This window comes from Polypterus senegalus, chromosome 14, assembly GCF_016835505.1.
Source record: "Polypterus senegalus isolate Bchr_013 chromosome 14, ASM1683550v1, whole genome shotgun sequence".
In the NCBI taxonomy this organism is placed as follows: domain Eukaryota; kingdom Metazoa; phylum Chordata; class Cladistia; order Polypteriformes; family Polypteridae; genus Polypterus; species Polypterus senegalus.
This window is the reverse complement of record NC_053167.1, coordinates 30012141-30035081: the sequence shown is the minus strand read 5'-3', so window position 1 is coordinate 30035081 and position 22941 is coordinate 30012141. Positions and strand designations below refer to the sequence as shown.

General features: G+C 38.9%; 1 protein-coding gene across 1 annotated transcript in view; it reads right to left on the bottom strand.

Annotated features, from left to right (window-relative positions):
• Positions 1-4697: 4697 nt before the first annotated feature.
• Positions 4698-22941, bottom strand: part of si:ch211-253b8.5 (dysbindin) — a 55495-nt gene continuing 37251 nt past the window's right edge. The window contains exons 2-4 of the mRNA XM_039735371.1: positions 12617-12766; positions 8983-9126; positions 4698-5272 (exon numbers count right to left, since the gene is read on the bottom strand). Coding sequence (XP_039591305.1) covers positions 5028-5272; positions 8983-9126; positions 12617-12766 — 539 coding nt within the window. The 3' untranslated portion in view covers positions 4698-5027. The remainder of the gene's footprint in view (positions 5273-8982; positions 9127-12616; positions 12767-22941) is intronic.

Genomic DNA, 22941 nt, shown 5'->3' with positions numbered 1-22941 from the left:
ATGAAGTTTATGATGTTCTACTTTAATGACAAAATAAACTATGTGATTAAAGTGGAAATGTCGAGATTAAAGTTGACATTTCGTGCTTTTTCCCCACTGTGTGCCTTTTTCTCTGTACCCTAATAAGCTTTCATATGACACTCAGACAGTGGGCTTACAACTCGGCTTTTCACGGCGACTTTGATATGTGACTTCTTTTTTATTTCCGGCACTGTGCGATTTTATGGATGTGAGCTTTCAAGTTTCTCCAACACGGTATGTCACTCGATCAATTTCCTTTTGTTGATTATACCACGGTTTATTTGAATGAATAGTATGTTTTTCCTTTGCCTCCACTTGGTATTCGCTGAAATTCTTATATTTCCCCCATGCTTTTCCCATTGTCTTTTCACAGAAGGCTGAGCTTCAGGGCGATTTATATTCATTTGCATATTCAAAGAGGCGTAATTCTGGGAGGAGTTGGGGCGTTACATAAAGCGCGTGCACGAGCGTTAGTTTTCACGCTGATCGGGATTTATGTAGCTGAAGAACGTGGAAGTTGGAGTACGCACAGATTCCTGCATCTGGATTTTTCTGTGCGTAAGCACATTTCGGCTTTTGTGCTTACGCCATGTTATAGTGTGAGTTCTACGCACGGCGTTATACATGAGGCCCCAGGACTTTGGTTTTATGTCTCACCTGAAGGGCGGCGGCATTTTCACAGCACAGTGTCCTTGTCACTGCACTGAGGCATTGGGATCCACATTCAGACCACAGGGTAAGTGCCCCCTGCTGTCCTCAGCAACCCAAGATTTCCCTTGTTGGTCTCCAATGCAAGTGCTGGCTGGGCCTGACCAGGCTTAGTTTCAGGTGGATGACCTCTTCTGAACTGCATTTGTGAGTTTCATCCCTCATCTAAAAGACATGCAAGTTAGGCTGACTGGTCCATGGTTTCCTACACTTTTTTTGTCTTGCCCTTCTTTGTGTCTTCTTGATCCAATTCCTTGACGATTGTCAGAGCAAGGATAAAGTCACCCTTAGAGAACCCTCACGGATCGTCACAAGGAGGAAAATAAGTTGCAACAAACACGTATGAAAGGATAGGGCAGTTAATAAATATGCTTTAACACTAGAATTACCAGAGCCTATGAAAAAACTTGTAGATCCGTCCCACCTTAAAACGCTTCGCACCTCTCCGTCAGCGTCTTTTGTCCTTTAAATTGGTTGATAAGCAGCAAACAACAAGCAGCCTGCTATCACATCCCCCCACCCAGCACAGTTGTCTCAGCTCAAGTCTGTTTACCTGCGTGTCAGTTGCTTAGAGTTGTATAGAGTGAGAAGTCAAGCAAAATGACACCTTTTATAAATACTATATCATTACTTGGAACACTTTCATTTCATGTGTGTTCCGTGTCTACAAAGATCTATGCACAGTAAACACATAATTAAAACAGAAACGTTTTTCATGTTTTAGTAATAATTGACAAAATGTAGACATGAAGTGTATAATGTGTGAAGCCTTAATTCCAAATATCAAAGAAACACTTTCACAAAAAGTACAAATATAACAGAACAAGTGTGCTTCTATTCAAGAATATAACTGCAGAGAAAGAACCCGCGTTAGGGTGTGACATTGACACACAGTTTCTACGACAGCTTCAGTGGCGCAACGGTATCAACTGTTGACTGGTAATCAAAGCTTCACAGTTTCAATCCCGGACAAGTCTGTTTTAAGAAGTGAGCTGCTCGTATTCTTACTATTTCAGAATAAAAACATACATTTAATTCCAGTCTGTAACAGCCGGTGTAATTTATGATACTTGTAAAGATTAGCATTGTTTTCTTTTTTAATCAGTTTTATTCTCTCAGGTGCGTTTTATCTGCTTAATTGATAATGACATAATGACGGGCTTTCCCACACCTGCCCATGAAATAGCCTTTGAGTCAATTGTCCAATTACTTTTGAGCCCCTGAAATGAAGGGATTGTTTTAAAAAAAATGCTTTAGTTGCCTCACATTTTTATGCAATCTTTTTGTTCACCCGACTGAATTAAAGCTGAAAGTCTGCACTTCAACTGCATCTGAGTTGTTTCATTTAAAATTCATTGTGGTAATGTACAGAACCAAAATTGGAAAAAAGTTGTCTCTGTCCAAATATTTATGGACCTAACTGTACATATATATACTATATATGAAGTATATACACAGTGTGTATATACAGTATATATAGAGAGAGCAAGAGAGAGAGCCAGACAGACAGCACATGTCACTACAAAGGTAATAGTTGCAGCACAACTCTGGGGATCCTGGCTCCAATCCCAGCCCCAATGCTCCAACATGCCAAATTTATTTCAAGCTCCGCACGGAGGGGGTATGAGTGACTGTGCCTCTGTGTGCCTGTGTGTGTCGACATGACATGAGATAGAAGTGTGAAGCTCAGTCGAGAGATAAATTGTTTTCTTTCCACCACCAGCTCTGCAATGGCAAAATTGGTTCAGGAAGCAATGGATGGATCATACCCATAACTGAGTAACAACAGAGAGAGTGTTATTATTCCTTTCTCTAAAATGCAATGCTCATGCTTCTGAATGTCAAAAACACTAAATAACGCAGTGAGAGTCAATGAGATGTTCCTGCAAGTCAACACATGCAAAACAAAAACAATATTAAAGCAACTGTTAAGAAAGAACCCATTAGAAAACTGCCACTGAGCTAAAGAGAACCCTGGCACAAGAAAAGCATTTAGAGATTATCCTTACCTTTGCATCTTCAAAATCTACAAGACTTGCGCGGAGGCATCACAGACCAACATCTTGAAAGGAGTCCATATCATTAACAGTTTATGAACTTAAGGAAAGTATGCATGAGTGGGGATATGTTAACATTAAAAATATCACGTGTTTGAGTACAGACTAAATACTTAATGTGCTGTCTTTGATTTCAGATGTAGGGTGACGCGATGCCACAGTGCTTTGAGCTGCTGCCTCATATATCCAGCATTCTGAGTTTGATTCCCATGCCCGCTCATTGTCCATGTCTCCAAACGTGTACCAGATTAACTGGCAACTCAGAATTGTTTCTTTTTCAGTGACTGTGTCCTTTGATGGACTGGCACCTTCTCCAACCCTGGCTTTTGTTTTACACCCAATGCTCATGGGACTGACAACTGCCATCAGGACCCTGCATTACATTTACTGAGTTTCAGAATACTATACAAGCACAATGCATGCTTCTCCTTGGGTAAAATTTCAAATGTGTTTCAGTTTGGCAAATGTGGGACAAAATAACATTTTAAGAAATTGCTGAGCCATGCTAAACTGGGGAAGAAATGTCCTTGTTGTGTAAGTTTTAATACAAGGTAACGGATGGCGTTCTTAAGGCCTTGAATAACAGCTTTGTGTTGGTCCCTTTTTATCGGTATTTGATATATTTTGCTGTTTCTAGCAAATCTTCTATCACCGAAGCAGCATTTGTAATCTGGCCTTTTTAAAACACAGCTATTAACAGATTTATTTATTGGGAGAAGACTGACCTAATGAATCCAGCGGCAATTTTCAGAACAGATCTTACATCTCTTCTGTATCAAGTTGTACGGTTCCATACATCATAGAAAGATGCATATCTTAGGATGTAGGCAGAGTCTATTAGTTTACAAAATACAAAATGTTTTCTGACATCTGTTTTCAATTAAAAATTAAAATAGCAACAGTAAGGAATACACAACTTTGTATTTTTTTGTGCACTTTGCTTGGATGCCCACAATGCAGGATGATTATAGAAGCTTCAGTGAATGTGTTACTATAATAGGCACAGTAAGTCTACTGGGAACCTTCAGTCCATTCACCATACCATGATCCCTTCTCTTCATCAGCTGTATGGTACTCAAAGCATAAGGGGAACCATTTATTTATTTGACCCATGCCCCCTGTTTTCCACTCCTGCTTCTTTAAGCTCTGCCATGGCCTTGATGCAGGGGGGCACAGTAACATAAGCAAGCACCATATGAGCCACTCACAAATGTGCTACTGCACTTGTCTTTGTAGCTCATGGTTGCCACCTAGTGTCCATTTGGAGGTGCAGCCACACATACTTGACTTCTTCCATGAGGTGCAGCCACACATACTTGACTTCTTCCATATCTTCATTCACATCTATGCATTGAGAGGTTTTACAGTTTGTCAGGAAGCACATGCAGTAGTTCCAGTAAGCCTAATAATACAAGATGGCTCAGGCTTACGTCAGCCATTTGACATTCAAAAAACAGATACCTAAAGCAGAGAAGCCCCCTTTTAGACCAGCACATCCACTCTAGCCTTTAATAATGTAAGTTTTCCGTCAGTAGGCTTTTCTTCAATACCCAATCTTTGGGAAAAGCACTTCATGACACTTTTTTTCAGCCTGAACTGTTTAATAGTATGCATTTTGTCCCAATTTAACTTAGCAGTGTGAGTAGTTTTCCCATAAAGAACAACTTTAATAAAATTATGTGCTATCAAAAGAAATATTCTTACGATCAAGTTACATTATGCATCATTCTATTTTCTAAAGTGTTATCATTTATATAAGTAAGGCTGCTTTAATTCTGCATATGTGCTTTTGTCCAATTTTAAAATTATAAACCCCTCTATGGTATTTTGCACTGTTTTGGGATTGTATTTCAGTGTGTTTATTATTTAAATATAGTTTATTTAGAATAATAAGAAAATGAGAAAAAAAACACCAGTCAAACGAGTTTTACCATTGAAGGACATGAAAATTTGCTTCATAGGACGCGTTATTAATTATCACAGGCATTTAATGATTTACTGCTGCACAGGCGTAAGAGTGGGGTATAATTCCATAAGGTAGAAAGATAAACATATGAAATACTTTCATCTTGTATGAACTGCCCAGGACTGTATCCAGCAAAGCTCTCCACAGTGCAGCCAAGCCAGCATTACTGCTCAAAGTGCAGCCCAATTCCAAGTACAACAATAATATTCTTGCATAAAAAGGCCGTTGGACAATGCGGCTAGCATACTGATGCCGCAGGATTTCGGGAGGTCCTGCTATGTCTCATGTGCTGGTGAACTGTTCTCCTGAGCTTTTGCTTGGCCACTCTGCAGGTCAGTGTCCTCCTGTGCATCCTCTTCATCTGACTGGACAGTAGGAGTCTCTACCCCATCCTCATTTGTTTCCAGGCTATATGGGTCTGTGGAGGTTGACGAAGTGGAAGACATGCGTGACTTGATTTCATGGGGGTTTGGGACCTGCAGTGTGAGTTCATCTTTGTACACATCATCATCTTCATCATCTGGAAGGGAGACATAACATGTGTGAAAAAAAGAAAAAAATGCAAAATTTGAAATAATTCAGGCCCATTCATGGGTAATATGTTCTCATAGTTATAATTTATTGATGGACTGCTATATTAGTCACACTACAGTTATTACAATTACTTGAAGTATTCCAACCAGTTGTTATGCTGGTGAAGGGAGGTAGAAGGAACACATCTGAAGAGAATGGCACAATAAAGGTGACATGATGTATATAAAGAGCCAAATACTAGTGAAAGGAAAACCAATTCTGAAAAATAAATGTTTGATCGGGTGATAGTGGTGAGCTGAAATTCCAATGTGTATAGTTTGGTCCCAAAGGAGATTCTATGCAGCAGAAGACTAAGGGAATTACCTAAGGAGCCTGACCTGGTGCCAGCTCTTCTTCTGCAAGCCCCTAGATGGTCAGTTGGTGAAGCACTAACATGTTCTTCTCTGTGGTGAAAAACAAACCTCCCTTAGACATGAATGGCAAGTTGAATGCTTAAATACAAAACCATTCTCTGTGGTACATTAGAACCAGGGTTCTGATAGTTCAAGATCTTCACAGAACTTCTCCCAATCCACAGACTGGCTCCAAAGTTGCTTTACCCATTATCGCAAAATAGGACATTTATGGATTCCTCCTGCCAGGACTCTTTGAATAAGGGAGTGAGAAGGAGTGAAGGCAAAATTGGAAGCATGATAAAGTGGTCTGAGAGTTCACAAGGTGAATATGCAGATCCATCATTTTAAATAAAAAACTAAGCTGTATCAAGGCCACAGGTGAACTAAGCTTTGTTTAAACATTTATTTTAGAGCAGAGCAGCATCTTCCAGAATTAACAAATAGCTTTCTCTCACACGGAAATTAGTGTAAAATAGGTTCTTCTTTTAATTCTTGGGAACAGAATAACATCTGCTGGTAAATTTTGATGTTCACATAACAGTTTTAGCAAGGTGAGGACATCTAGTTCCTGTCTCCCTGATTGGAAAGTCAAGTATTAGGTTCTCAAGTCAGACAGCACCAACAATGACAACCAAGATGTGCATCAAATCCCTGGTATTTGTAGTTCACTATAACACTTGTGCAGGCCACTGAGCAATAAGCACCACAGAAAAGATGCCTATGTTATCACTTTAGGAAGCTACAGTGACATTTTATTCTCTAGACCAATGGCTTTCAAAGATAACAATGTCAGGAGGAACTTGGATGTCAACAGAATTCCAGACAAGGTTGACTTCCTTAAAAAAAATCAAATAAAATGTTCAGGTTTCTCTTCAAATTACCTCATGCAGTTATTAAATAAACATAACTCAAAATGCTATTCAATTGTTGCATAAAAGTAGATGTATATTAATGTAATTACATCCTTGATCAGTTCTTGTCTGCCTGTGTATACAACATAAGCAGCTGCCGTTTGGTACATATGTGGTTCGTGCTCTACTCTTTATGTCCCCACTGATGCCAATTTGAAGTCTCTCACTACTCACATACTGTAGAGTCCGAGGCAACAGCTCCCTTCCAACCTCTTTAATCCAAGCCGTGTGGGGATTTTAACTTATGGAATTTTGTAAAAGAGAACAAAAATGAAGTTCTACTTTCTTCACCCTATGCACCTCTCAATAGTAAGTGGGCTGCACATCATGCCTCTTTCTCTCTGTCTAATAGGAGACTTATAACACTGAAGATACAACGGGGTACATTTCTTTTGTTTTTCCAATTGAAGCACAGGCAGGCGAAGTGACTTGCTCATGGTCACACAGTGTCAGTAGTGGAATTTGAACACTCACCATCAGGGTTTGAAGTCTTACGTGCAAAGCCCTGACCACTATACACCACATGTGACTGAAAATAATTATAAAATGGCGGCAAAATCCCTACATCACTAAAGATAAAGCTACAGCAAGAGCACTAAACTTCTCATTTTAAAGCAGATAACACTTTACAAGTATTTGATAAGGTGCAACATGAGAGGTTGAGTGTCAAATGAAAAGAAGTGGGAGTTCAGGATGATGTTTTTAGATGGGTGCAGAATTGGCTCAGACACAGAAAGCAGAGGGTGATGGTGCAAGAAACCTCATCAGAACTGGCTGATGTTAAGAGTGGTGTTCCACAGGGGTCAGTGCTAGGGCCGCTGCTATTTTTAATATACAGAAATGATTTAGATAGGAATATAAGTAACAAGCTGGTTAAGTTTGCAGATGATACCAAGATAGGTGGATTAGCTGATAATTTGGAATCCATTATATCATTACAGAAGGACTTGGATAGCATACAGGCTTGGGCAGATTTGTGGCAGATGAAATTTAATGTCAGTAAATGTAAAGTATTACACATAGGAAGTAAAAATGTTAGGTTTGAATACACAATGGGTGGTCGGAAAATCGAGAGTACACCTTATGAGAAGGATTTAGGAGTCATAGTTGACTCTAAGCTATCGACTTCCTGACCGTGTTCAGAAGCCATTAAGAAGGCAAACAGAATATTAGGTTATATAGCACGATCTGTGGAGTACAAGTCACAGGAGGTTATGCTCAACCTTTATAATGAACTGGTGAGGCCTCATCTGAAGTGCTATGTGCAGTTTTGGTCTCCAGGCTACAAAAAGGACATAGCAGTGGTAGAAAAGGTCCAGAGAAGAGTGACTAGGCTGATTCCAGGACTACAGGAGTTGAATTATGAGGAAAGATTAAAAGAGCTGAGCCTTTACAGTTTAAGCAAAAGAAGATTTAAGAGGTGACATGATTGAAGTGTTTAAAATTATAAAGGAAATTAGTCCAGTGGATCGAGACTGTTATTTTGAGATGAGTTCATCAAGAACACGTGGACACAGATGGAAACTTGTTAAAGGTAAATTTCACACAAACATTAGGAAGTTTTACTTTACACAAAGAACGATAGACACTTGGAATAAGCTACCAAGTAGTGTGGTAGACAGTAAGACTTTAGGGACTTTCAAAACTCGACTTGGTGTTTTTTGGAAGAAATAAGTGGATAGGACTGGCGAGCTTTGTTGGGCTGAATGGCCTGTTCTCATCTAGAGTGTTCTAATGTTCCTTAAAAAAATGCTAACTTGTTTTACGTTACGATTAAGAAATTCAAGCACTAGTAAAAAATATTTTTACTTAACAAAAACACAAAACGCTGTTTTTAAAATGGCATCTTAATGTTATGTTATGCTTTAAAAAATACCAGCAGTGTAAAGCCCTAGCAGCAAAAATGATTTCTTTAATAATTAAGTTAAAAAACAAGCAGCTCTGTCAAGACTGCAGCAAACGTACAGGAGGGTAAAGAACATGGACTGTGGAGGGGGTCATTTACATATTCACATAGTGGGGAACCTTTCCCCGTAGGGATATCACATGACATTTGATCACATACTGTATATATTAATAGTCTGCCATAGTTACACATTTGCTTGGATTAATGAGTCAACTACTATCCAAAATCATACTATGTGAGAGAAATTAGCAATAACCAAGATCCAAGTTCATGCTCTGGTTTTCAGCATCGTGTTTATACAAATGATGCATCTTCACCAGATGATACAACATTTTTGAGGGGGCTTTAACTTAGACTTTTAAAACCCCTTTTCTAGACTTGAGCCACAAATTCGTTTAAAATGTGTATCTGGATAACACCAGATTTTCTTTTTTACCACAATTTTCATAGTGTGAGGTGTTATATTCTTAACAGTCTGAGTTACCTGTAAGTAGGGAACCAATGCCTCCTTCATCTGCACTGGAGCTGAGGAACACATCTAGAGCCTCCTGGTCTGAAATGTCCATCAGCTCCATCTGCTCGAGCATGTCCACGTTGACTTCCATGGAGGATATACTGCCAATAGGAGCTACAAAACAGACCAAACAAGTGTTCTACAGGGAAAAGGTAGTTCTGTTTGTTTTTTCCACACTCTGTTGGACAAACTTAAGAAACCCCCTGTCAGGCTGACAATGAACAAGTTAAAATACAATCTGTACATTTTAAAAGTCATTTTAGCCCTTTATAATGGTCTTTGTAGTTTTCTTCCACTTCCCAAAGATCTGCAGATTAGGATAATTGGGAACTCTAAACTAGCCACCCTGTGTGTGTGTGTGATTGTGGGTGTATCCATGAGTGGGACCTGCAATGGACTGGCATCTTATTCTGTGGTGGCCACTACCTTCTGCCCAGTGCTGCCACAGTAAGTAAGCTCCAACCCTATGACCATGAACTGGATTTTACAATGCAAGAAGCAGGCTGGATGTGTTTGCACCTGTCTAGCAAGAGGAAACACAGCCACTGCATGGCAGCAGATTACCACTGGTGAGAAGAAAAAAAGAGTACACTGGCAGACTTGTGACTGTGTAAAGAAGCTTAGCAGGCTTGGAATAGAGATAAACCCCTCTTGTATGGCATGACGCAAACTGAAAAAGCAAAAAAGCTGTGGGATGAGATCACTGCACTTGTAAAGCCACACGATGTGAATGTTAAACTTCAGTTTTGTTCAAAGTTTATTACAGAAGTTTGTTTTCACTGATCACTGTCAACAAATTTTCTGAATACGTCTGAGCAACAACTTACAAGTGTTTGTTTTAAAATTGGGATACAATCTGCCAGCTTATGGTATTGTGTTTTTATTAATTACTTAAAAAATGACTCGATATGAAAGCGTGCAAGTTCAAGTTTTAAAACAAGGTTGTGTAATAAAGCACAGCTGCCTGATTTGCAACAGTGCTAGACAGTGCCCACTTAATATAGTAATATTTCACATTTTGCTCCTTCATTGTTATATCAACCCGGCCACTTTCCTGGCTAACTTGATATTATTAACCAGCAGTAGGTCTGATTACACAGTAAGCACACTATCAGGATTTGTCTTTCCCAGCAGAACACACCCATTCTCTTAAAGCTTTTATACTGTGGGATCAGAATCCTTTCCATGTGCCTGGAGGAACTGTGAAGTCAGGAAAGACAAGGTGGTGTGTGATCATGTACTGTGAGGCCTACCACCCATCAAGGGTTCATATTTGCCCTGCAGCCAATGCTGCCATGACAGGCTTAAGCTCCACACAACCCTGACTTGAAATATGAGGGCTCAGGAAATGGACAGATGAATAGATTGCTAATGTATGCATTTGGTTATTGTACATCTATTTTTTCTCATTGCTTTAGATAACTACTTTTACATTTTGTGGCAAAACAGTTGTACTCAGAAACGGTGATCAAAGCTGCATGGAGATCAGCAGGACCAAATATGCAAATATTTCTTGACAGGAAGAAACAACTGAACAATTTAGTGAGTTTAACAGGTGACTCTTCATTCATTAGTTCTGGTGAACTGCCCAAGATGTTACAGCACATGTCTGTAATAATGTGACTTTGGTATACTACTGGGATCAATGATTAGAGGAAGGATCTTGAAGGTTGAGGAACAATACCCAGAAGACTGGCAGATCATGCAATAGGCCTTCAAGCCACCACCTGCAGAAATGATGCTCTTTTCATGAACCAAAGTGAAGTAGTGGGGAGACTCCATTTGTGGCATTTGTTACAGCATCTGTACTTTCTGATGTGTGCATCCCGTATTCTGTATGTTAGCTTTTATGAACACTTCTGTTTGCAACTAATATTTTGTTGCAGTGCACTTCATACTATTTTAAAGCCCAAATAACAAATCTGTCATACTTGTGACAGATAGTCAAGAAAATTATATGAAATCTTGCATGGAGTTTAAATCTCATGTAAGTGTAAAAATGAGAAGACACGATTAAGGTGAGCAATGGTGGAGTTGGGACTGTTCAGGTGTATCATTCTTAGAAAACAGCAAAAGTCAACTATTCATCCATTTTCTTAATCTGCTTATTCAGAGCTGGGTCACGGAGAAGCTGAAGCCTATCCCAGCAAGCAATGGGTGCAAGGCAGGAACAATCTCTGGACAGGGTTGTAACAAATCACAAGGTAAAGGCGCATGTACAAACACAGTCAGGGTCAATTTAGCATTGCCAAGCCAACTAAACGGCATGTCTTTGAACTATAGGAATAAACCAGAGCAATGCCATGCAAACACGGGAAGAAATGCAAACTCCTCCCTTGACGTGAACCCCAGTCTTCTTTGTGTGAGGAAGCAGCCCTGCCACTCTGCCATCTTGATGGCTAAAATCAAATATATTCTGTTAATATACCTAAAGGAAGTATAGGCAGAGGAAGCTGGAATGGATGAGAGTGATCCCTCTTGCACGTTATACAATCTGAAAAATATGCACATGGGTGGTATGAAAGTGTGCAAGTGCCTAGATATAAATATGATAGCACAAAACAGATAATTGATATGTAATTTTGTTTTTTATTCTTCATTGTGAATGATGCAGATACCAGTGTGCCAAGTGTTCAGCATCTGTCTGTTCCCTTCAAAATCCGATTGGCCAGCTTTTCTGTACCAAGCTCCAGTACTCCTTTATTCTGTTACTCATTGCTTTGTGTAATGATGATGTGGGTGCAAGAAGACAGTTACAGTTTTTCAAGCAATCATTCCAATTTCGACATGTGATACTTTGCATGGAAGAAACCATATGTATCAATCATGTCATTTTTGAGTACACTAGGCTGTTAAGAAGAGCAGTTTGGCTCAGTAACAGAATGGCCAGCAGATGGAGGTAAAGTGCTTCTAGGACCTCATGCCATCATGCACCTGTGCCATTCACCTTTGCATGTCTTTCACTGAATCCCTTCAGGAGTTACATGCCTGCTGGGGAATTTGCCTGAACGATGACAAACGAGTGTCCAATGCATAATGAAGCCGTACCTTGTTTTATACATTTTCTGGGACACCCAGGGGCTCTCAGGTAACTTAGCAAATGATAAATGGTTGACAAATAGAGTGTACATGATCTTTTCTAATGCATGGACATTTATTTGAAACAATTTACTTTCTTGTGCATTTCAGATCACAATGGCACTGTATTTAATAATGAATGTGTAGAAGAGAAGGACACTACCTTGTGAAAACTGTTTATTTAATCAGGCCAAAACTATATTTCACACATCAGTGCAGCCTCATGGCAAAGGCAGTTGCTCCAGAAATTGTCAAGGCTGAAACTTAAGTTTACTGCCCTGACTCAATGTGAGTCACTTAACCTCTCCGTCAAGTGTGTAACAATGTGCCCCTGTCAATGTGTGCTGTATTGTACCATGTAAAGCCACAAAATGTAACATAGAAAAATAAAACTTGATCAACCTGTCACCCCAGGATCTGAATATATAACTGATGCTGGGACATGTGCAATGAAGTTTAAGAGGTAGGGGTAACACAATGTAGACTTGTGAAACTTAAGGTATGAAAAAATGCATTGATTACTCACGTCTCCTGTGCTCGATCTGCAAATGCGCGGCTGACAAGTAGATATCCATATCATGCTGGAAAACCTCCTCGAAGAATCGTTGCCTCTCACGGAACTTCAGCGGCTGTGCACTCTCAATGTCTAGCGCCCTCTGCCCATGCTCATTTTCAGCTGGAGATCAATGTATGAAAATGAACAGTCAGATTGAGAATGCTGGGAGCCATCGGTAATTCTGCTAGACTACACATTGGAATTCAAATGATGCACTGCAACTTTCAGTCACCACCACCTGATTCTACAGTTAGCATTCTGGAGCTGGGCAGAAATCCAAATGATTACCGGTTTCAGTCCCTGCTAGCTTGGTACCACATGCCGGTCAGGTAGTCTGACTATGTTTCATACTGTAGAATCATAAGATAAACCCATATGCAAAGTGTATATAAAATAAAAGTGTTATTGAATTGTGCAAAATACCATAAGGACAGTGGACAATAGGCCCTACCAATACGTGAATGAGGTAAACCTCAGATCATCAATATTTCAGTACTACCAGTTTAATATGCGGGCAGTTACCAGCAAATGGTTTTCAGCTCCTTCTCCAACTTCGGCAGTACATAGTGTTTCAGCCCAGAGGAATGTGTGCACATTCATTGGCCAAATTAGGACATTTTCCCAGAAAGCCCAGCTGCTGAACACAGCAGCTGTGGAGGAGGATTTGGCACAGCAGGCAGGAAAGAGAAGCTGCCACACACTCACACATTCACACTCACATGAACACATAGACACAGGTACTGCTATACTCACACTCAAAGGCTAGCAGAATCTCACACTTAGGGGCAGTCTTCCTCACACACACACACACACACATTTTCACTCCCATTTACTCTCCACTCTATAGTCACACCCTTTGGTCCGTTTCTCACACTGACACACACAGTCACTCGGCATAGCTTCTTGCACATTGCCTCTTTTAACACTTTTAACTCATGCATTTACTTGTGACTTAATATTAGTACTCCTCCAATGTCACCCAGTTCATCTTTTCTCCTTCCATTGCACAAAAACACTGACTGTGATCACTTCTCCACTGTTTTCTTTTATCTACACTTTCACTCCATCACACTTGTTGATTCCTACAGTATATTCATACTCTAGTATACTTTCCTTCATGTGTACTAACACAAGTACTGCTCCCACCAACATTCGCATGCACTTTATTCACACAGGCACATCAGCTTATTATCGTCAGCATCCACCACATCCAATAAACAAACAGAATGCATGTTGGGATGTAGCTACATTGGATGGAGAAGAGCTCATGTTTCTGCAAGGAGAGCTTATTCGAACCAGATTAGGGCCTTATGATGGGCTAAATTAGAAATCAGTACCTGAGGAAGTATTCACTTATGGTCATGTACACAACTAATATTTCCTCTAACATAATCAGTTTCTTCATTGCACTGTGGTAAAAAAATATATTTTATCTGTGCAAAAGAAGAACTTCTTTCTCCTGAACTACAAAAAATAATTGAATGCTCAAAGAGAGCCTGCTTAAAGTGACATGACAGCTCTGATATCTACTCAGACCTCACAACCCTTACACCAGTCTGGGACATAAGAACAAAATACAGTATGGGAAGTGTAATTGATGCCCTCCAGTTAAGGCAAATCACATTATCTAGCAGTGTGTCATTGACATTCCCTTAAGGACCTACACCTTTATCAAAGGGGTGCGAAGGTTCAATGGCTTTCACATTATGCTCTTCTATTTTTAGCCAGTACAATTGTATGTGCCCTGTTGCCCATGCTCCTGTCAAAGAATAAATGTGCAAGGATAGCAAAAACTAGGAGGCTAGCTTCCAATTAAATTAAGGTACTGAGATGAAACTGCACCTTCAGGCAAGAGACAGCAGGAAGAATGGAGCTTATGTAAGAGTCTCCTGCCGATATGATGTAGTGACTAATGGCAGTTGTCTGCTTACGTTATAGTCAGGGTAACTTGAAAGCCACTTACTATTCTGTGTCCAAAAAAGAAATAAAAACAGTACCTATTCCTTATCTACAGTTTCCAATTAAAATACAAAATAATATCTTTATAGTAATGATAAACCTAAATAAACTCTATAGTCTTAATAATAAACTCTTAAAATGATTCCTGAAGGAAACAAAACCAGATTTTGGCCAACAATAGCCTGGTGTTTTGGTTCTTTACACTCAGGAAGGGAAATTTAAATGTACAATCAAATATAAAAATTAGCACCAAATACAGAATTTCGAAAATGCTCATTTTTGGCTCTATTCAATAAGGGGGGCACAAAAGGCGAGCTTCAAAAGGGCGACCTCAATTGGCTGCTGAATAAAGCGTTAAGTAGATAATTTCGTTCAAATGGCTCTGGAATATGTGAAGAGCAACAAAGGTGCAGATCTACTCGTAGTCGAAGGCTACCCATTCAGAAAGGAGAACACTATCAATGGGAAACACATCTGGAAATGCACTGAATATAGGATTGGAAAATGTTCAAAATATAGAGAGCTTTAGTAATAGTTTGTTAGAAGTTCATGCATTAATTAATTGGATGTTTTAATATTCTTGCTTTCGCCTTTTTATACGTTCAATCATTGCCTTTATCTAATAAATTTTCTGTAATAATTTTGTTGCGTTTACCTTTATTCGCTGCGCCCAATTGAGGTCGCCCTTTTGAAGCTCGCCTTTATTTACGCACCCTTATTGAAGGATACCGTCTGCATCCCATATCTTGTATATAATGAGTTTGGAGGAGTAGTTTACTAGCATTAAGGAGCATACGCATTTAATTAAATGCTCAGTGTGTGTATACAATGTATACCACAACTCTTAACTGGATTTCATGGGTTTGGTAATTGATGGATATACATACAGTGAACATGATGTGCACTGGATTATTTTGTATATCTGTATGTAAGCACACTTGACACTGTATACAGTACATATTGGCTGGTCCCTGTATCAGAGTAAGCAGGTTGGAGATTATACATACAGTACAAAATTTACACACATGTACAGTTTCTCTAAAACAACTCAATTGGTTGATATCTAAATTTGCCCTTACTATGTTAGAATTTCACACCTCACTCTCGTACTTTCTACAAATGAAGTTCACAACTGCCACCTGCAGCCTACTCTCCATATCACTACATCATTTATACACCCAATTCTGGCTACACCTGCATTGGATTTCGACAAACACTTCTACTCTATATACAGTACCTCATGGTCATGCATCCACTTCTTCAATGCTCTCTGCCTCTTTACTCCCATCCACTTGATCTTTCCTGGGTTTACATTGAGTCTTCAGTTTCACTTTTTGTCATCATTATCTGCATGCATGAGTTCTCATGGTAATACTTCATACAATTATCTGGTATCCGCCTCCACCACTAGTACAAAGAGCTAAGAATGGATCCCCAAATCAGCCCCACCAAAACTTGCAGTATCCCCAACTACTGTTCTGGCTTCCCTGTACACCACAGACACTAACAATCCACACATATCTTCCCTACCATACACCCACTTTCTCATGTTGCACCATGTTAAATGCCTTCTCATGATAAACAAATGCACCATATTTCCTATCAGTTTATACCTATTCAACATTTGCCTGACAACAAAGATTACATCTGATATCTGTCCCATCTACGAAAAGAAAACTACACTCTCATCCACCGATGGCATCATTTGTAGACTAAAATCAAAAAATGGAGATCACCTGTCCCTGAATGACTTTTTGCAGGTTAAACAATGAAAGGACCTGCTTATCAGCATTGTATTTATATACTGAGAAATTCAAAGTTGGGAGACATTACAACCTAAGTTTATTGTCTGGATGGCTTGGTGCTGTGATGTATATATGCATGCAATTTCAATAGACGTGCAAATGCAAATAGATGTTATCCATCCATCTGTATCCTTAACCTTTTCTTTCTATTTCAGAGATGTTGGGGGAAATCAGGCTGAAAATGAAGCCTGGATGGGTGCCACTGTTGCACAGGGCATGCTTGTGTACACACATTCATTTCACCATGACAAGCATTTACTGGCAGGAGAGTGGGGGGTCTCAGCAGGTCTCGAGAGGTAGGGGAAGGCTTGGCTCACAATTCTTTATTACAGGAGACAGCAGAAGAGCGGGATTTGGTAATGTTATAAATATGGCTCAAAGCTGATTTAAAATTGTTCTATGTAGACATCAAAGCCAAAAATTCCTTCATCAAAAAACTGAGATGAATGTCTACCAGCAACATAAAGTAAAGTTACCAATTATGTTTACTCATTTGCTTTAACAAATAAATGTATTGTAATAAGTTCATTTCAGACTTTTCATCACGGTGTACACACTACAATGAAATAACTTTTTGCACAGCGGCCAGAATCACATTCCATAGGTTATGTGCAATGTAACATCACAAAATATAGTAATTTGTAATGAGTGAAACAGCCAAGTTTTCTTTCGCATTAAAGTTTTGCAAAATTGTTTAGAGTGTGATTTCGCAATAGTGAAAATCACTAAAACGGTTTTGTGGAATGTAACGCTTTTTGGAATATCGAAAGAAATAAACATTGCTCCTTAAGGGTTTGGCAGCACTCAACTTCCCTACTGAGCCCCTGTATTTTTCAGGAATGGGTCCTTAAGAAAATAAATAATAGAAATATTTCTTTTGGAAATGGAACATGGCTAAACACAATCACAATGAGACAAAAGGATATACTCTTAGAGAAAAGCTGCAAGTGAGGCAATGAAATTGTTATTAAAAAGTAATTGAGAAAAAAAAACACTGCAGCTAGACTCTTTTGGCAGTCTTACATAAGATCTTGATTTACTGGGGCTACTATTTAAATACTGTGTGCGACTATTTCTGCCTTCACCTAATGGGAATTGTGTCCTCACCCTGGTACTGCCACAAGAGGTGAAGATACGAGTCCGGGGGTTAGGGGAGATTTTTATGAATACTAATCACCTTTCTTATGCTGCTTATGAAACGGCATGGCAGCACTTTTCATTTTGTGAAGTGAAAAATCTAAGTTTCGCTGGAATCATCACTAATAATAGGCTAAAAGTAGCCCAAGCCTGGGTGATCCCCAGGTTTTACAGTCTATGTACATTCTAATACTCACTAATGGAAGGCTAATTTAGTGTCTCTCATTACCTCACAAAATCTACACAGTCATTAAAATGTTAGCATCAGAGGGACTTGCACTTGTTGCACTGGTTTGTGTCTGTAGTCAACACACTTTGTATTGGATATCAGTAAGATGAAAATGAAAAAGTAAATGAATAAAAGAATCCAGCATTGAAAAGATTTCTAGATTAATATCTACTTAGCCACACATGCAACAAACCGAATCAGAGCATTTCTACAAAAGCCCAAATGTTCCTAATTTAAGGACAGCCACTGCTATCTTGATGCTCTACTGAACAAGAGAATAAGCCATATTGACATGCATTGCATTTCATTCAAGCCAATTCAGATAAGTGTTATCATGAGCACCAAGGCAAGATCACTAGGGATTAAGATGGTTTAGCAGGAGCCTCTGCCTTCATCTATTTCAATGACTTTTCTTTAAAATATTTAAGAGGTAACACACTGAATGAAAATTAAAAGAAAGCATACACATATTCATTCCATCTGACATCTAAAATGAGTCATGCAGGATTTTAACGCTTACATCTTCATTTTTTTGTAGTTTGTCTGCTGTTGGCAGACAGGCAGGTGGTAATTTCATTTTGATGCTGTTTTTGTAGATTTCATGGATTTGTTTGCCTAGTCTTATCTCCATTCCAATTCATGTTAAAAATCCATCATTTCACATATACATCATAAGATGGCTTTTGTTAACTTTGTGCTGCTGTTCATGAGATAATTCCACCTTAATAAATGGATACATGGTTGTGTGTCTGTCTGGTTGCCATGTCTCTGTCATTCCAACAGATGGTGCATCATAAACATTAACACTACTTTTATGAATCCCAAATCAACTGGCAAATAAAAGAGAGATATGAATGGCTGAGGTCTATGTTGATTAAGTAGAGTTCAACCCCTCTTAGATGAGTAGCACTGCTAGTTGTTAAAGGAAAGTACAATACCAAGATGGGAGCCCTTCAACTACTTGGCCAAAGCTCCACCTTTATTAAAGCAAACAGATTTGGAAAATGAATGAATGAGCAATTATTGTAAGATATTTTAATCTGAAGTTGAGGCTAAACAGTTTTTCTGTAGTTTTGAGAGTTGAAATACTAGTATCGATTCCAGTATGTACAGAAATGTGCTGACAGTACTCCATCATTATACACAGAAGTTCAATATGGTGTCCCGCAGGGCTCAGTACTGGGACCTTTACTGTTTTCACTTTACATGCTTCCACTGGGATCTCTCATTAGGAAACATAATGTTAATTTTCACTCGTATGCAGATGACACCCAGTTATACCTTTCATTTAAATCGAATGAAGTTTCTCCGATGTTGTCTTTAATTAGTTGTGTTAGTGAATTAAAGGAGTGGATAGATGAGAACTATCTGTCTTTAAATAAAGATAAAACAGAGATGTTAATTGTTGGAGGGAATGACGTTGATCACAACAATATTTTGTCATCATTTAACTCAGTGGGAATCACCATTAATTTTACAGAATCAGCCCACAAGCAAGAGTTCTCTTTGACTCTAGCATGTCATTTAAAGCACACATTACAAAGTTGTCTAAATCATGTTTCTTCCATCTTAAAATTGTTGGGAAATTAAGGCACTTTCTAAATAAGCAGGATTCTAAGAAATTAGTTCTTTGCATTTATTTCAAGTAGGGTCGACTACTTCAACGGGGTGTTCACTGGATGTTCAAATAGTTCGTTATACAGCCTCCAGTTAATCCAAGATGCTGCTTTAAGAATTATTATAAGAACAAGAAAATACAAACACATAACTCTAGTTCTTACATCCTTAAACTGGATACCAGTTAAGTTCAGGACAGATTTCAAAATCCTCCTTTTAACATATAAAGCCTTAAATGGCCAAGGTCCGGCTTACTTGTCTGAACTTTTTGAATGACTTACAAACCTGAGTGCACATTAAGATCTCCAGATGCCGGTCTGCTTATGATACAAGGATTAATAAAATAACAGTGGGAGGTTGTGCTTTTAGTTACAGGGCCCCTAAACTGTAGAATGGTCTGCCTGCTACTATAAGAGATGCCCCTTCGGTCTCAGCTTTTAAATCCAGGCTGAAGACTCACAATTTCAGTTTAGCATATCCTGACTAAAGCTACTGATTAACTGTACAGACAGCATCTCTGTTGTTAGTCATTAGCACTAAAATATAAGTAATATGAGATTTATAATTTGTTACTAACCCTCACCTATTCTGTTTCTCTTCTCTGTACTCAAATGTGGCACTTAGTGCCACTGCCCTACCGCCAAGTTGTTTTTCCTGCCTAAGGTAAAGTCATCTCTGATGGTGGATCACAGGAATTGTTGGGTAGAGGGGTCCTTTCTTTGGATTGGCTGGCCCAGCACCATTGAGCTGTGGAAAGGCCAATGGGGGGGCAGCTTGATAGCTCAGGTCTCCAGGACCCTAAACAAATCCAAATCGTATTATGTAATATCATCTACTGTTGAGTTCTGCTCTGTACCTATAATATTTCTATTGTACTATTATGGAGGATTACTCGTGTTATGTTCTGTGTACTGTATTGTATTGAGCCCCTTCTTTTTGACACCCACTGCACGCCCAGCCTACCTTGAAAGGGGTCTGTCTTTGAACTGCCTTTCCCAAGGATTCTTCCATTTTATTTTCCCTACAAAGATTTTTTTTTTTGTGGGGGAGCTTTTCCTTGTCTTCTTACAGAGTCAAGGCAGGGCCTATTAAAGCCCACTGCGGCACTCCTTGTGTGATTTTGGGATATACAAAAATAAATTGTATTGCAAATAGTGCACAGTACATTGACTTGAATGATCATTACAAATAGACAAAAAGTCAATGTCGATCAATAGATTAAACATTATTTTGAGTAGTAAGGGGTAGCACCTGAACACGTTTCCAACCATGCCCCAGTATTGTGGTTGAAGAGATTACATTAAAGTAACACCTAAGATACACTGTACTAACTCTTCCTTAAATTTAAACACTTTGATTATGTCACTTCTATTTATTTAAACTGAAAAAGCTCAATTTCTTCAATCTGTCATAGTTCATACCTCTCAGTTCTGAAATCTGTCTGGCTGCTCCCATCTTAACTTTCCCTAGCACAGTTATGTATTTTATACAATAAATATGGCTTTGACTCCAGATACTCTAGTTCCTCCTACATCCCAAAGATGTGCATTGTCAGGTTAACTGCAGACTCTAAATATGCCCAGTTTAAATTAATATGGGTGTACCATGCAAACAACTGACATCCCACTCAGAGCTGGTTTAGGCCTTACAACTGATGGTGATAGAGTAGGCTTGAACAACCCCCAATCCTGCAATGAAGTTAGCATTTCTGAAAAATAATGACTGGATGAATATTTTATGAATATACAGTATTCAAAATAATAATTAGCATGTTTAAAAAATTCCTCCATTTTTCATAAATTTTCTTACTGTACAGAACAATGCTCTGAAATTCCATGCAAAGGAACAGAGCAAATGGATTTTCTTTTTACTTCATTGCATATCTGCAAACCCTGTGCAGTCTTTTGAAGAGCTCTTTCAAGACAAATGACCTTTGCAATGCTTCAGGCTTCTTGAAACACACAAAGGGACAGACTAAATTACAATTCATTTCCACAGTTGACGCTTACACTGCACACTGCCATGAGTGGAAAAAAATTACCCTCGCTGTTCTGTTCAAAATTGTTTTATCTCTTAATACTGAATGCTGAACAGACACTGTGGCCAGCTCTGTCAGGTATGCTGAAGCAGACAAACTCCCTGAGCAGTCGTTTAAGTGGTACAGTGATTAGATCAGAACAATTATATCCCCTCTTTGTTTATTATGTGAACACTATGAAACAGATAGCACACCATTTCTGCCTGGCCTTGGGCTTGTGGATGAAACAGAAGTGGACAATGTATGAACTAGCGCAATATAATTTTATATTTTATGGTTTTCTTTGGAAACCACACAAAAATAAACTGACACTGGTAAGAAGGTGGAAATTTGCATAAAGATCATCATACTGCTACTGGATAAAGGCTTCTTCCTGATGTTTCAATGGCCAAAGACATTTACGTCTATGGCTAAATCATTTTTTTTTAATCTTTTCGTAGCCATACCTGAACTTCATGGTCTGCTTTTTTTTTATATTAAGACACAAAATAACTAACACATAAACAACAACCTGCATCCATCTGAAAATAAAGAAAATAAAGAAGACGTCAGTAATGTTGATCTGCTTAGGTCCACAAAACATTTTGACAGCGCTCTTAAAAAAGAAAATCAACACTTTTGGAAATGTCTGCCATGGCAGAATGAGCGCCATGGAGTTAAATAACAGGTTTAAATAGCGATGAGAACTGGCTTCAAGTTAAGAAACTGAATGAAGTGCAGTTGGTTGGAGTTTGAGGCCCCAACTTAGTTGCTCATCTGTTGGCTCACTTCACATCAAATTTATGTTTAGGTGCTGTTTAAGGAAAAAAGAATCAATTCAGCGGTCAGAGTTTCAAGAAACATCAATTAAAATAAAGGGAAGTAGTTAATTAGCACTAAAAACTGGTCACTAATTAAGAAAAGGGTTAGAATGAAAACTTGCAGCCACAGTAGTTCTCCAGGACTGGAGTTGGAGACCCCTGTGTAGTGTATATTGTGAGCAGCATGGAGGTATAGTGGTTAGCTTAAGCGATAATGTTTGAATCCTGTGTGGAATTTGTATGTTCTATTTCCACATGGGATTTCTCCTGGTACTTACATTAGATGTCCTCACACATTCCAGATGTATGCAGGTTAGGTAAACTGGCAGAACTGGCCCAGGGTGTGTAAAGTACTAATTCTTGCAAAGAACTAATATTCTAGCAGATGATCCCAGCCTTGTTCCAGATACTACTGTGATCCAGCTCTGCAGCCAATGTGTAATGGAGTAAGTAAGGTTCAGAGAATTACCAAGTGGATAAGATGTGGCTGGCTCTGCTGTCTAACATCTTCATGAAACGAGAAAGCCCATCCACTTTCACATTTCCTCATTGACCATAGTTCATGACCATAGTTCACAAATGTGCATGTTTGATTATTTACAACATTAAATTGGTCCAGTGGAAGTGTGTCCTTTAATGGACTGGTATCCTGTCCTGACCAAACAGAGTGGATACCTGCAGCACAATAGTGGAAATTGTGGGTTGGATTG